Source organism: Anguilla anguilla, chromosome 8, assembly GCF_013347855.1.
Source record: "Anguilla anguilla isolate fAngAng1 chromosome 8, fAngAng1.pri, whole genome shotgun sequence".
Taxonomy (NCBI): domain Eukaryota; kingdom Metazoa; phylum Chordata; class Actinopteri; order Anguilliformes; family Anguillidae; genus Anguilla; species Anguilla anguilla.
Genome location: NC_049208.1, coordinates 2,853,289 through 2,869,268, shown reverse-complemented (window position 1 = coordinate 2,869,268; position 15,980 = coordinate 2,853,289). Strand labels below are relative to the sequence as shown.

Genomic DNA, 15,980 nt, shown 5'->3' with positions numbered 1-15,980 from the left:
TGAAAAGGCTGCTCACTGAATAACGAAATAAACGAGACAATTAAAAAAAAAATTATACCATGTCATTCTACAGTCAATATCTGGGACTAAACATTAAATAAATATACAATCTTACCATCGGTTTTACGCGTAGAGATGTCCCTTTTGCGAATGAGTGGTTATATATTGTCTTGGATAATCCGTTTGTGAAATGTCGGATATTTTCAAAAATAGCTGTGCGTAATACCACACCTGTTGCTTACGGCGTTGTCGTTCTTCTTAGTCCAATTTGGCTTGATTGACAATTCATTTATTCAGTAGGTGAGAGTATAAGCTTTCTAACGATGTATAACATGTCTGATTTGGCTTTTGGAATAGCGTTTTATAGGTCAGCTTAACCGAAAATTTTCTGATCTGCCAATGTCTACATAAATAAACCGGTAGGCTGCTCTGCGGTCAGCACGCGGGTCGCGAGTTGATATTAAGTCCTTTTTTTAGTTTTTTCTCAATGTCGTCTTTATTATTTGAAATGTGCATTTAGTGTCATTATTCTATCTGTCTCTGTGGCGCTCTGAAATGTGCATTCTCTGCTAAACTGAGCAATGGATTGGAATATGTGTCTGACGTAGTGTTGCACGGTATGCCAAAACTTCAGCACTTTCTGGGTACTTAAAAAAAAAAAAAAAAAAACAGAAAAAAAAACCGTTTCGTATTTGAATTTCCCGATGTTCGGTAGTTCTGTGTCAAATGTAAAAGCCAGGGAAATGTGTCTCCCGCATTACTGATTTAGAGGATGAAAAGTGTAGTTTGTCAGAATCTTCGCTAGATGGCAGTAGCAACTAAGGTTGCCAAGTGAGGTGACCTGCGCTTGTGCATTCACTTCCCTGATACAGCGCAAGCTTAGACTCAGTTCACTTCAGTAGCAATAGGTGTTCCAATTTGGAAATATTTTATTATAGATAGATGCTGTATTGTTATTAAAATATGCTGTTTTTCAATCTATTTAAAGGTGAAAGACCTGTTTTAAAAATTATTTTCTTTACAACTGTTTAATTTTTGAAATATTTTTAACATTTTTCTATTGTTCAGTGTTGTAACACTATAGGCCTATGCATATTAATATGTTGACGAGGCTTCAACTTAAAGGTTGTTAATGAACCAGGTTGTTCATGAACCATGAATTCGAAAATGAGGTCAACCCTTGTGGACATTATGTTTCTGATCTATTAAGGTAATTTCAGTATCGTTAGGTACCGAGTATCTAATTAGCATCGTTTAAGTTTCAAATATCATTTCAGTATTGAGTATCGTAATACTAAACCTGGTATCACTATCAAAGTCAAAATTTTGGTATCGTGACAACACTAGTGTGACGCCTTTTTTAGTTGTGGCGCAGAAACGCTGCAGCTGTGCATACACGCCGGACCATCTAAGTGTTACGCCATGCCATCTAAGTGTTACGACATAGTAAAGGCCTTGACGGGAAGCGGCCCGGACACATCCATGGCGACGTAACTAAGTCATCCGACAGCGTCTCTTAGCTCAAAATTGGCCGCAAGTCATCAATATTTTATACGATCATCGTGATATTCAGTAGATATGTTGGGGGCGCGATGCTGCCAATGCTTGGACCCCTTCCAACGCCGCTTGCGGCTTTAATTTTCTTTTGCTTTTTTTCATCCTGCTGCTAACCTTTCAGTGTAAATCTCATGTGCTTTCCCTCCTTGGTCTTCGATTGTTTTTGGTATTGGCGGAGTTTATCGTTAATTGGGTTAACCTGACAGGGGTGACACAGATTCTCTTTTAGGTGGCACATTCGTCCACCGAAGCACGGACCCTGAATCCGTTTTTTTTGTCATTTTTTTTAATTTACTTTTTTTATTTTTGACCGTTAGGGCTCGGTTCATAGATGAATAAGCTTATCCTGGTTGAGGCGTTACACACCTGCAGGAGCGGGGTGGGGGGGGGGGGGGGGGGGAATCGTTTCGAGTGATTGTGCGATCCCTCCTAGGTGAACGTACCGTGAGTCACCTTGGTTCTCATTGCGGAATGTAGGTTGCAGAGTCCGGTACTTTTCTGACGCGAGCGAAAAGGGGATTTATTTTTGGCCGCGGTTCTGTGTCGGTTTCTTCACCCCCTCCCTCCCGGTGCGCCCCCCAAGATGGCGACGTCGCTCTAACCTAATTCCCTTTCACACGCCGGGAGGAAGATTGAGTTGCGCTCCCTGTGACCGGGTGCATTACATTACATTACATTACATTACATTGCATTACATTACATTACACTACATTACATTACATTACATTACACTACATTACACTACATTACATTACATTACATTACAGGCGTTTAGCAGACGCTCTTATCCAGAGCGACTTACACAACTTTTACATAGCATTTTACATTGTATCCATTTATACAGCTGGATATATACTGAAGCAATTTCGGTTAAGTACCTTGCTCAAGGGTACAACGGCAGTGTCCTACCCGGGAATCGAACCTGCGACCTTTCGGTTACAAGCCCAGTTCCTTACCCACTGTGCTACACTCCTCCATTAAATCACCCTGCGGGGCTCCTCCCCGTATTACACCGCGGGGTACGAAACCGCGCCCGCGGGAGAAGGGAGATGGTGAAGAGGAAAAGATACTCCACTTCTCCACCGCGCCCTGTCAGCCGCTGCCGTTTCCTGTACCGTCCCGTGTAAACGAGCCCCCGGTTTGGTCTGACTGTTTAAATCGTCGTGGGAACACGGGAAGGGTTCCTTTCCCCCCCTCCAGAGGGGAGCAGTCTTAAGTTAGGAATCTGGGTCTGCAAAGGAAGTCCCTTAATGTGATCCTTAGGAGTCATTTTCTCCCATGGAATTACTTGGCTTATCAGCTCATATTATGAAATTTTTCCATACAGATTTATTTTTCTTGTGGAATTTTTTATTTATTTATTTTTTAAGGCTGTGTGTCCCTAGCATGCTCTTAAGTGTGTGTGAGTGGGTTTGTGTATGTGTGTGTGTGTGTGTGTGTGTGTGTGTGAGATAGTGTGTGTGTGTGTGTGAGTGGGTTTGTGTGTACCTGTGTCCATTGTCCTTGCTACTTTGTATTTGGGATGCAATGAGGAATTCCCTTGATATCACATTCTGCTAGTAGGGCTCCTCTTCCATCAAGTGACTGACCTCCTTGCTGACTGATCTCCTTGTTGACTGATCACCTTGCTGACTAATCTCCTTGCTGACTGATCTTCTTGTTGGCTGATCACCTTGCTGACTAATCTCCTTGCTGACTGATCTCCTTGTTGACTTATCACCTTGCTGACTAATCTCCTTGCTGACTGATGTTCTTGTTGACTGATCTCCTTGCTGACTGATCTCCTTGTTGACTGATCACCTTGCTGACTAATCACCTTGCTGACTGATTTCCTTGTTGACTGATGTCCTTGCTGACTGATCTCCACGTTGACTGATTTTCTTGCTGACTGATCTTCTTGTTGACTGATCACCTTGCTGAATGATCTCCTTGTTGACTGATCGCGTGGCTGATGATCTCCTTGTTGACTGATCGCGTGGCTGATGATCTCCTTGCCTTTTGCTCAGGCTGGCTCTGCTGAGGAAGAGTGGGGAGGAAGATTGGAAGAACAGGATCAACAGGAAACAGGAAGTGGTGAAGGCAGCCTCCACGGAGGGTCAGGCCCCGCTGTGGGAGGTGGAGCAGAGCGTAGTGCGGAAGGTGAGAGAACGTTCCTCAGTGGTCAGCCATGGGACAGAAGCACGATAGCACGAGAGCAGCATGTTAGCACACGGACACAATGTTAGCATGTGAGCTGCACGTTAGCAAACTGGCACAATGTTAGCAAGTGAGCAGCACGTTAGCAAACTGACACAATGTGAGCAACTTAACACCATATTTAGCAAATTGGATATGTTGGAAAAATTTGCAAATGTGTTAAACAATTGAAAACGTAGAATCTCTGAATGTGTAAATGTAAATGGCTTATGTTTGGATTCAGTTTTTTTTTTAAAAAACAGGCTTTCGCTTGCTCTGTGTTTGACTGCTTCTGGCTGCGAATCCCCCTCCCCCCATGAAACATGCCCCATGTTCTCCATTCTTTCCCGCTCGTAGGAGGAAGCGGTGGTAATCCGTCAACATGCGGTGTCTGAGCAGTTCTGGGTAAGCTTTGAAAATGTGATAGCACTGTCTCGGTTTAGAAACCGGAGTCTGTCTTCAATGTTGCCAGAGGGAGGAATTAATTCCTCTTAAAAATCTCAAAACCCTCCATCTTCAATTGACTCCCACAGAAATGTTTCCCAATTTGTGATCATACCTCCTTAAAAATCCACCCTCTGTCAATGACTCCCATGAAGTTTTGCTGTAAAACTTCCATTGTGTTATTCAAAATCCCCCTGCATTTAGGGTTAAATCCTCCAATCTGGCAACCCTGTCTGCCTTTTGAACAGAGAAAAGTGTGACTGGCTGTTCCTGAACTCAAGGCCTTTTTTCTTTCTCTGCGTTTTAGCGTCATGGGACACCTAGCCCTGTTCTCTGAAAAATAAGCTGTTAAAAACTAAAGTAGTTAATAATTATTAGGTATTAATAATTGAAAGATGTAAATTTTAAATGTAAAATTTAAAAGGTACGTTTACCTGCCCTATTTAGGCAGCTAAGCCCCTGCTAAATGCTCAGGGGTCACCCTTAGGTGAGCCAAGATGGCGTCTGAATGGATGTGATTGGAATCTGAGCTTGCAGTGTGCGCTCTGTCAAACTGAACAAATCAGCCGTATATGTCTTCATCAGGCAAGCGAGTGTGAATATTAATCAGACCCAGGCTTTGCCAGACTGGGCCAGTGTTCATTTCTCATTAACTTTCCTGTTACAAATCTACAGTTCATCTACCATACGTGCAGGTAGCTGGCTAGTTTAAAGCGACCGTCCACATTAATTTCCTATGTGCTGTGGTTAATCCTTTTACTTTCATTTCATTTTTTTTTTTTTCATCATTTGCTCACCAGCTTGCTAATGTGTCATCGGATGAGTTTACTGACAGATTGATTTTTTTTACCACGAAAGGAAATAAAGTGTAGCAGCATAAAAGATTCTCATGGGCATATTTAGTGGAGATTTTAAGTCAGGTAATACTTGAATCAATGTATTTATACATTATGAAAGCCGGTATAGAATTTCTTTTTTTTTTTTTTTTTAAATATATATATATATATATATATATATATATATATATAAATGCAATTGTGCATAAATGTATGTTGTGGTCTTAAGACCAGAATGCAATGCTGTAAAGTGCCCAAATCTCAGCTGTAGTTCACTCGGCTAACTGACATCACACTCAGCACTGACCAATAAACCAGATTAATCGCATGACCCCCCCCGCCCCCCCCACGCTTTTACCTGTACCTACTTGGAAAGGAAAGGGGTGTAAAAGTTAGTTACGTTAGTGCCGCGAAAGTGCTCAGGTCTCTCGCTGAACGCTCACAGCGGGGGGGAGAGGATCTTTCACGAGGATGTTTCTGGCATGACTGTTTCCAAAGCAGGCCGACTGCATGCTGAAGACGTCCGTTTAACTGTCGTCCAACTCATGATTCTCCATAAACCCCTTTAATTCTCACACTCACGCTCTCTTTCTCCCTCTCTCTCTGTTTCTCTGCTCCTGCTTTTCTGTCTGTCCGTCCGTCCGTGTGTCCCGGTTTCTTTGTTTGTTTTGTTGCGATTTTCCCGCTCCTGTCTGTAGGAACCTGTCTTTGCTTCCACTTACTCTCCTGCTGCTGTTCCCATTGGTGGTAAATGTCAGTATGTTGACCCCTATAGCCAGGTGAGCACCAGCACAGGGGGGGGAGGGCGGAGGGGGGAGGAGGGGGGGGGGGTCGCCAGGGTTACCTGTCTGCCCGCCTCGTCTGATTGGCTGCCTCTGAAACGCTGGTCTGAGCCGGTGACTCCATGCACAGTCACTGCCTGAAGGGGGACAAACATTAATGTATACTGATGCTTATGCAGGGGGAGGGACAGAGAGAGGGGGGAGGAGCAGAGAGGGAAAGGGAGGGACAGAGAGAGGGGGAGGGCCAGAGAGGGAGAGGGAGGGACAGAGAGACTGAGACTGAGAGGCAGGGACATAGATAGAGGGGGTGGGGCTGAGGGATGGGGAGGGGCAGAGAAGGAGGGGGTGGGGCATAGAGAGAGGATGGGAGGGGCAGAGGGGGAGAGGCGGAGGGGGAAGGAGGAGGGTCAGAAAGAGAGGGGGGGCAGAGAGGGAAGGGGAGGCACAGGTGGAGGAGGTGGTGAAATGGAAGTTAAACACTAGTGGTGTGTAAGGTGGAGAGACAGGGGCAGGAGATCAGACAGAATTTGAATGTGTAAGATGTATGGACCCGCCCACAGAGAGGCCTTTCTCCAGAGCCCTAACACACTAACACCTTCCTGACACTCTGATGCTGAAGTGCCGCTTGTACGCTCAGTAAGATGAAGAGTATATCCCTGCTCCTCCTCATTCTCTCAGTCAGTTTTTATTTGCTAATTTTACCTGGACTTGGTGGACTGAAGTGAAGGTTCAACCTCATCAGCGGCAGTTTGGGGATTGTGGGTTTTCCCCGCAGCTTCAGTAAATTTAAGTAACGGATCTTGTTAAAAAAAATTAAAAAATGTGCAAGTTCAGTTACTGAAGTGATGAATTGGTTTAAGAGATGGGTTTTTTGGGAAAGACATGATGAATAATGTGTCTGGGGTTGCTCTGTCACTTATCAGTGTGTGTGTGTGAGCACGTATGTGTGTGTGTGTGTGTGCATGCGTGTGTGTGTGTGTGTGTGTGTGTGTGTGTGTGTGTGTGTGTGTGTGTGTGTGTGTGTGTGTGAGCGTGTGTGTGTGTGTGTGTGTGCGCATGCATGCGTGCGTATTCCTGAAGATCATGTCGGAGGCAAATACCAAGGACGATGAATGCCTGCAGTCAAGCTTGCTGAATTAATCCTGCTCGTCGCTGGCACTCCCCTCTGCGTACACTAGATGGCGCTGTAGCCACTGGTCTGAGCTTGCTGCCGTACTCTCTGAGTTCTGTTTTTCACACCCATGCTGTAGTGAGACTCACAGGGCAGATTAACTCATCAGCACCTCGCGTCCCCGCAAAGCCCTTCGCTGTGTGTGAAATGGCCGTGTCCTGCAGCGCTTCTCATTGAGTCCTGGAGAACGATCTCTGGTTTATGGCGTGTCGACTTGTTAATACGGGTACTCAGTGGAGAGGGCATTCAAGGTTCTGATTGGTTGGAATGGGGAATGTGATGGTCCTGACCCATCTCGGATCTCAAGTCCTGCAGGCCTGCTGTGTCTGCTGATTTAATTTTCATTCAATTTTTAATTTATTTTCATTTTGCATTTAAGTGATTGTGTCATTGACTGGCTAAATCACATGACATTGCATTACATTTATTTGTCAGACACCTTTTTTTCCAAAGCAACGTACAATAAGTGCGTACCGAAGGTCATTGGAACAACTACAAAACACAGGTCTGATAAGGTGCAATCTACTCATTATGTAACGTAGTTCTATACAAATCGTTTCTTAAGTCTGGAATGGACTACAGAGAGGGAAGCAGACACGTTTAGATCCTCTGATGAGCGTGCTCGTTTGGCCACGTCGGGGCTTCTAGGGTTTCAGTTAGCGCCGCTTGGGTGGTCCATCTGCGACCTTTGACCTTTGACCTTTTGTCTTGCCGCCCAGAGGACGAGCGAGGAGACGGAGGCTCAGATGACCGTGGAGGAGAGGAAGCGGCTGATCTCCGCGCGGGAGGAGGCGTGGCGGGCCAGGGGTCAGGGCGTGGCCAACGACTCCGGCCAGTTCACCGTGGCCGGGCGCATGGTCAAGAAAGGTCAGAGTTCACCGAAAGGTCAGAGTTCACCGAGCGCTGAGCCCCGGTGTTTTCTCACACCCATTGGCTGAAAAAAAAAAATGAAAACAAAACATGGCACTTTTTCATGATTTGTTTCGATTCGCCAGCAAGGACGCGCCTGTCCCGACTGCCGTTGGGTTCCTGATGTTCAGTCCGAACAGCAGTCCACTAGCGGACCGCTTCGGGACAGGCCTAGTTGCCCAATCAGTGCCCGACCTCACTAATGCTCTTCTGGCTGAATGGAGGCAAATCCCTGCAGCAGTGCTCCAACATCTAGTATAACACCTTCCCAGAAGAGTGGATGTTGTTATAGCAGCACTGGGTGAACCAACTGCATATTGATGCCCATAATTTCAGATGAGAATTTGGATGGCGGATGTCCACATACCTTTGGCCATGCAGAGTACCTGTATATCCACGGATAGCTCTGGCCTCTGGTCGAAGGGTGTCCCTTTTGGGTTTTGAGGACATACGTTGCTGATCGGGTTCCTGTAGAGGTTTGGGAGCCCCTGTGTTTCTCTCTCGTGGGGTGCTCTTTGTGTTCTTACGCCCCGGCCTGGTTTCTGCTTTCAGGTTTGGCGCCCCCCGCAGTCACCAGCCCCGCCCTTTCTCCCGTCCCGTCCAAAACCAAGAGCACCAGCCCCGCTGTCACCAAGCCCCAGGAAGGTCAGAGTCACAGTGTCTCCTCTCCTCTCAGTGTTCTTAGTAATAATTACGTTGTGTTGCTAGTGTGGATGTCAGTAATGTCTCTGGTGACTGGTTTTCCATTTATTTTAAAGTAATTGAAGGATGGTTTATTTTAAACTTATCGTTTTTTTATCTCATTTCCCAGAAATTGAAGCAAAGCCAGATCTGAACTTGGAATCCGACAAGAAGTTGGACAATTTGGAATCGTTCCTGGACCGATTGAACAGTAAAGGTAATTAACTCCTCTGTAATCAGTGGTTAGGCGCTGATGAAACTTCAGTGGTCCTGTGTGGGTTTTTCTGACGTCTGTTCTCCCGGGCCCCACCCTTGTGTCTGCCGGTTCAGTGTCTGTGAGTCAGGAGACGACGGTGACGGTGACCGAGAAGGCGGTGAAGGAGGTGATGAAGCTGGACGACGAAGTCTTCTCCAAGTTCTACCGGCACGCGACGGCCGAGCTCCCCGGGGTCACCGGGAGGGTGGAGATCGACGACGACTTCGACGCCATCTTTGGTCCTCAGGCGCCCAAGTAAGGGAGCTTTCTTCTCCCTTATAATGTGTATAATGTGTATAATGTGCCTCTTCTGAAAAATTCAGAACCATCCTGAATGGCGGGTGCGGGGTTTTCCCGCTAAAATAATCAATTGAACAGATTTTGCCCCGAGTAAAGATTAGTTGATTGGTAGAGTCGGGTGTTCTTCACCCAAACTGGCCCTAACAAAGCACATCTCATTCAACAGCTAGAGCTCATTTGTCTAACCCTGTTCCTGCAGATCTAGTGTCCCGTAGGTTTTCACTCCAACCCTAACAAAGCACACCTCATTCAACAGCTAGAGATCTCGAGCTCCGAATTAGTCAGGCACGTGAAATTATGGTTTAAATGAAAACCTACAAGGATGGTAGATCTTCGGGAACACATTGGTCAGCCCTGCTCAAGCCTAGTGGATGGTAGATCTCCAGGAACAGGGTTGGGCAGCCCTGCTCTAGCTGTGGAATGAGGTGTGGCTTTGTCAGGGTTGGATTGAAAACCTACAGGATGGTAGATCTCCAGGAACATGGTTGGCCAGCCCTGCTCTAGCTGTCGAATGAGGTGCGGCTTTGTCAGGGTTGGATTGAAAACCTACAGGACACTAGATCTCCAGGACCAATGTTGGTTACCACCGATGTGTGGAAAGCCTGTGACCCGCCGCGATGCGCTGAAAGTGCCGTTTCGGGTTTTCCGGCAGGCTGGTCTCGGCCGTGGTGCAGCACAAGCGGGCCGTGCGCCCGCTCCGGAACGTTCCGTGCTCCCGGAACCCGCTGAAGACCCTGGCGGCCCGGGAGGACATCCGGCAGGAGTACACCGAGCAGCGGCTCAACGTGGCCGCGCTGGAGTCCAGGAGGATCAGCACCGAGAAGAGTGAGCGGCCCGCCGCCGTCCGTCCCCCGGGGACCGGGGGGGAGGGGACGCACATGTGCTGCAGGGGCTTATGGGAAATCATCCTTTGAGCTCCTGACTTGTGTGTGTGTCTGTGTGTGTGAACAAATATTAAAGCCTGATGGAACTTGTGCTATTAAACTGGGAATAAATTAGCATTGTACAGCTGATATACAGTAAAACACGATGGTTATGCAGATAGTGTATGAACAAGTCAACCTGAGTGTGGTAAATCACAACTTAAGGAATTGCCAAGAATGTTTGTATGAACTTCTGAGGTGTGCATGTGAGCGTGTGTGTATGAGCATTATGAGCATTTGCGTGTGCACGTGTGTGTGTGTGTACGTGTCTTTGTTCTTAAACGGTGTCGTCTGTGCTGCAGTGACCAAGAGCTCAAGCTACTCGGAGGTGGCCCTGGCCGGCCTGGCCAGCAAAGAGAACTTCAGCAGCGTTAGCCTGCGCAGCGTTAGCGTCTCTGAGCAGACCAGCAACAACAGCGCCCTGCCCTACAAGAGCGTCATGCTCATGCAGGTCAAAGGTAAGCCTGGCGGTGGCCCGGGGTCAGAGGTCAGTCTCCTGTGGTGGGAAATCTTCGCCCCGGGGCTCACGCATGAAACACTGTACTTGTGTGTGTGTGCAAGGGGCTAGAGGCAGGACAATGAGGACCAGTGCAGGGGATTTTGGGTATTCTTGCTTTATTCCTTCCTTCCTAACTTCAGCTGATGAGAGGCCAGGTTGGCTGAGGAGTTAATGTTCTACTCACTGGCATTTAGACTTGTGATTTTAACTAATACTGCACGTTCTGTTTGTTAAACTGGGAATAGGGAAAGTGTGGATAGAGGGTAGATATTGTGAGGGTAGAGATTTGGCGGGGGGGTTTTTGTGAGGGTAGGAGATGGAGGTTGTGAAGGTGGCAGTTGTGAGGGTGGTCGTCGTGAGTGCAAAGGGTTTGAGAGAGTGGAGGTTGTTGAGGGTGGACATTGTGAGAGTAGAGGTTGTGAAGGTAGAGGGTAGATGTTGTGAGGGTGGTGAAAGGATGGAGGTTGTATGGAAAGGCAGCAGTGGCATTTAAGGGTGGGGTCTTTGTTTTGTGTTTTGTGACTCCAGGCCGGAGGCATGTCCAGACTAGGCTAGTCGAACCCAGAGCCTCGTCCCTGAACAGCGGAGACAGCTTCCTGCTGGTCACACCGCAGAGCTGCTTCATCTGGAACGGGGAATTCGCCAATGTCATCGAGAGGGCCAAGGTTGGGTCGCTCTGGCAACGGGAGTTATTTTGGGAAGGGTAGGGGTGGGCGGGATGCCTGGCTGTTCTCCACGTCATCTCTGGAATTCAGTTGCAAGTCATGCAGTGTCAGAGGTGTAGGTACCGTTAGCTTTGTTACTCTGACTCTAGCCCATATTCACATACTTTTCCCCTCCATTTCCTCTGGGTGCCTCCTCATTGTTCCAACGCCAGGCAAACACCAGCTGTTCTCTATGATGTCATGAGAAGTCTTGTTTAATCTGCTGGGAATAACTTCTGTGCTGTATTTTCAGTTCTTATTGTCCCAAAGTCGGTCTGGGTGTATCCCATGCGTCCATTAAGCTTCCAACTTGTTGCAGCAACCAAATAGCTTCTGAATGGCAATAAAAATCTCTTTCATTCACTTCTTTGACTGAGAGAGTAATTTGTTTATTCACTGAAAATGTTTGACTCTTGTGGTTAATTACTCAGGTTGTTTATTAACGTTCGGTGTTTAATTCCAGGCCTCGGAGCTCGCTGCGTTCATCCAGACGAAGCGGGATCTGGGCTGCAAGGCGAGCGAGGTGCAGACCATCGAGGAGGGGACGGATGCCGGCAGTCGGGTGGCCGAGGAGTTCTGGAACGTTCTGGGAGGGCAGACCGGCTATCAGTGTACGCTCAACCTTAGCATGGCAGCTACGCTCAAGCTTAGCATGGCAGCTACACTCAACCTTAGCATAGCAGCTACGCTCAACCTTAGCATGGCAGCTACGCTCAACCTTAGCATAGCAGCTACGCTTAGCCTTAGTATACTGTAGCAGCTGCACTCAGCCTTAGCATGGCAGCTACACTTAACCTTAGCTTGGCAGCTACGCTCAACCTTAGCTTGGCAGCTACGCTCAACCTTAGCATAGCAGCTACGCTTAGCCTTATCATAGCAGCTACACTCAGCCTTAGTATACTGTAGCAGCTGCACTCAGCCTTAGCATGGCAACTATACTCAGTCTTAGCATAGTAGCTACACATAGCCTTATCATAGCAGCTACACTTAGCCTTTGCGTAGCAGCTACACTTAGCCTTATCATAGCAGCTACATTCATCCTTAGCATAGCAGCTATGCTCAGCCTTTGCATGGTAGCTATGCTCAGCCTTAGCATGGCAGCTACACGTAGCCTTAGCATGGCAGCTACGCTCAACCTTAGCATGGCAGCTGTGTAGCACTGTATGATATTACAGCCCCAGGCGTGTTTTTTTAGGTCTGTATGTGTTTTTAGGCATATTCACTAATTATACAAATGGCTGGGTTACACAAAGCAACCTAAACTGAATTTCTTAAGTAAAATATCCAGCTGTACAAAAATATTGCATGTAAAACTGTACGCTGTGTAAGTTGTTCTTGGTAAGAGAATTTGCTAAAACTGGGGAAATATAAGCTATGTGATGGTCACCGGCTGCTGTTGCATGTTGATGTTTTGTAAGAGGAGCACTAAGATGGAGGCTATGTTGATGTTTTGTAAGAGGAGCACTAAGATGGAGGCTATGTTGATGTTTTGTAAGAGGCGCTAAGATGGAGGCTATGTTGATGTTTTGTAAGAGGAGCACTAAGATGGAGGCTATGTTGATGTTTTGTAAGAGGAGCGCTAAGATGGAGGCTATGTTGATGTTTTGTAAGAGGAGCGCTAAGATGGAGGCTATGTTGATGTTTTGTAAGAGGAGCGCTAAGATGGAGGCTATGTTGATGTTTTGTAAGAGGAGCGCTAAGATGGAGGCTATGTTGATGTTTTGTAAGAGGAGCGCTCAGATGGAGGCTATGTTGATGTTTTGTAAGAGGAGCACTAAGATGGAGGCTATGTTGATGTTTTGTAAGAGGAGCGCTAAGATGGAGGCTATGTTGATGTTTTGTAAGAGGAGCGCTAAGATGGAGGCTATGTTGATGTTTTGTAAGAGGAGCGCTAAGATGGAGGCTATGTTGATGTTTTGTAAGAGGAGCGCTAAGATGGAGGCTATGTTGATGTTTTGTAAGAGGAGCGCTAAGATGGAGGCTAAGTGGCTCCTCCTCTCTCCTCTCCAGCGGCGGGAAAGCCAGAGGAGGACGAGCTGTATGAGAGTGCCGTTGTGGAGACCAACTGCATCTTCCGCCTGGTGGAGGACAAGCTGGTCCCGGATGACGACTACTGGGGAAAAGCCCCCCGCATCGTCCTCCTGGACTCCAAAGAGGTCAGAGGTCACCCCCCATCCCCCCACCCCCCGACTCCCAAATAATATTCTCATCTTAAACAATTTGTATTTCCTGATCAGTCGAGAACAATGAGGGAAAATCCTGTCCCTTTTTTAAATGGCGGTGTGTTTGGGGTTCCCAGCCTTGCTCTCTGCTGCCCCCTGCAGGTCCTGGTGTTTGACTTTGGCAGCGAGGTGTACGTCTGGCACGGGAAGGACGTGACCCTGGCGCAGAGGAAGGTGGCCTTCCAGCTGGCCAAGCACCTGTGGAACGGCACCTTCGACTACACCAACTGCGACATCAACCCGCTGGACCCGGGGGAGTGCAACCCGCTCATACCCAGGCAGGTCACCTCCGTCCTGGGCCGAACCCTCCCCCATCTGGAGTACCTTCTCATATTTTTAGACTAATTCCAAAGGTGTTGGTATGAGGTACGGAGTCGAAATGTCATTAGGAAGTCAATCTGTCACCCTTGGGCCTGAGAGTGGAGTGGTTTTGGGGGGGGGGGGTTGGAGCAGCCCTCTGCCCCTCGTCCTGAGTGTCCCGTGCCCTCTTTCTGTGCAGGAAGGGTCAGGGCCGTCCCGACTGGGCCATTTTTGGGCGGCTGACGGAGCACAACGAGACCACCCTGTTCAAGGAGAAGTTCCTGGACTGGGCCGAGAAGACGACGAGGTTGTCGCCGAAGAACGACAACGAGCAAGTGTGTGAGCAGAGGGTAGGCGTCTCATTCTCTCTCTCTCTCTCCTGCTCTCTCTCTCTCTCTCTCTCTCTCCTGCTCTCTCTCTCTCTCTCTCTCTCTCTCTCTCTCTCTCTCTCTCTCTCTCTCTCTCTCTCTCTCTTTCCCCCTCTCGCTCCTGCTTTCTCTCTCTGGGAGGAAAACTGTCAGTTTCGACAAGAGCTCAGCAGTCCCTGTGATTGCTGAGAATGTATTACCTTTTAACTTGTATAACCTTTTAAGGACAAGTGTGGATAGAATCCAGTCTGTTCTCTTAGTGGAGCCACTTTTTCTCCAGAGAGGAGCAGGGCTGCTGGGTGGCTTATACTGTTAAAGCACTGTTCCATTGTGTAGATGGGCCCTGTGGTCTGATATCTGTTAAGGCTCTGTTCCACACTACTCTGTTCCAAATCTACACCACGCTATGATGACTGTGGCCATTGCTGGTCTTTTATAAACCTCCCAATGTTGCAATGACTGTTGTGGCATCAGCATGACTGGGTGTTTTTTTTAATTGGGATTAGAATGGGGAGGGGGGGAGCATTTTTAAAGGAACAACTACGGTCAGGCATAACCACACGCGGTCCTAACCCTCGCCCATGCCCCCCCCCCCCTTCCAGGAGCAGCCGAGGGGTCCGGACTGCCAGCCCTACAACGCCACGCTGATGCTGCCGGTGCTGCTGACGCCGGTGGGCATGGTGCTGGACGGCGTGGACGTGGGGCGAGGCTACGGCCGGGTGGAGGGGCCGGACCGCCGGCAGCTGGAGATCGCCACGCTGTCGGTGGACGTCTGGCACATCCTGGAGTTCGACTACAGCCGGCTGCCCAAGCAGAGCATCGGCCAGTTCCACGAGGGCGACACCTACGTGGTCAAGTGGAGGCACATGGTTAGCGCAGCAGGTCAGTGCCCCCCCCCGACCCCACCCCTCCCAAAAAAAACCACACCCCAGAACCCTGACTCACTGTGGGCTGCGCTCATGTCACATGTTTATGCATCAATATCTGTTTTATTTTGCCCTGCTCAGTGTTTTTGTTCTGATCATTAACAACTATAGAGTGTATTAGAAATTCTGCATTACACGTCTCTGCATTTATGGAAGAGACCTCTGTGTTTGACAAGTGCTGATTTAATGCTAGATTGTGTTGTGTGTCTGTGCGTGCGTGTCTGCGTGTGCGTGCGTGCGTGCGTGTCTGCATGTGTGTGTGTCTCTCTCTCTGCACATGTGTGTGTGTGTGTGTCTGTGTGTGTGTGTGCGTGTCTGCATGTGTGTGTGTCTCTCTCTCTGCGCGTGTGTGTGTGTGTGTGTGTGTGTACCCGTGTCCCTGCGCAGTGGGGAAGAGGCAGAACCCGGAGCAGGTGCGCACTGTGGCGGCTGGGCGGGAGAGGTGCGCTTATTTCTTCTGGCAGGGCCGCAACTCCACGGTGAGCGAGAAGGGCACCTCCGCCCTGATGACCGTGGAGCTGGACGAGGAGCGGGGAGCGCAGGTACGCTGACCGTCTGCACCCGTGTACCTGCACACCTGTACACCTGTGCTCTTACCAACCGCACAGCGATCGCACTTACTGTGTACACCTGCACACCTGTACTCTTACCAACCGCACAGCGATCGCACTTACTGTGTACACCTGCACACCTGTACTCTTACCAACCGCACAGCGATCGCACTTACTGTGTACACCTGCACACCTGCACACCTGTACTCTTACCAACCGCACAGCGATCGCACTTACTGTGTACACCTGCACACCTGTACACCTGTACTCTTACCAACCGCAAAGCGATCGCACACCTGTACACCTGTACTCCTACCAACGGCACAGTGACCGCACTGACCATGTGCACCTGTACTCTTACCAACCGCACAGTGAC

At 48.5% G+C, this 15,980-nt stretch overlaps 1 protein-coding gene across 1 annotated transcript in view; it reads left to right on the top strand.

Annotated features, from left to right (window-relative positions):
• LOC118233445 (supervillin-like) overlaps positions 1-15,980 on the top strand; it is a 57,374-nt gene that overhangs the window by 35,623 nt on the left and 5,771 nt on the right. Inside the window, exons 21-36 of the mRNA XM_035429232.1 lie at positions 3,564-3,696; positions 4,090-4,137; positions 5,711-5,791; positions 7,685-7,832; positions 8,427-8,519; positions 8,686-8,772; positions 8,886-9,066; positions 9,764-9,936; positions 10,337-10,492; positions 11,062-11,198; positions 11,701-11,848; positions 13,248-13,393; positions 13,562-13,737; positions 13,959-14,109; positions 14,730-15,009; positions 15,441-15,595. Coding sequence (XP_035285123.1) covers positions 3,564-3,696; positions 4,090-4,137; positions 5,711-5,791; positions 7,685-7,832; positions 8,427-8,519; positions 8,686-8,772; positions 8,886-9,066; positions 9,764-9,936; positions 10,337-10,492; positions 11,062-11,198; positions 11,701-11,848; positions 13,248-13,393; positions 13,562-13,737; positions 13,959-14,109; positions 14,730-15,009; positions 15,441-15,595 — 2,293 coding nt within the window. The remainder of the gene's footprint in view (positions 1-3,563; positions 3,697-4,089; positions 4,138-5,710; positions 5,792-7,684; positions 7,833-8,426; positions 8,520-8,685; positions 8,773-8,885; positions 9,067-9,763; positions 9,937-10,336; positions 10,493-11,061; positions 11,199-11,700; positions 11,849-13,247; positions 13,394-13,561; positions 13,738-13,958; positions 14,110-14,729; positions 15,010-15,440; positions 15,596-15,980) is intronic.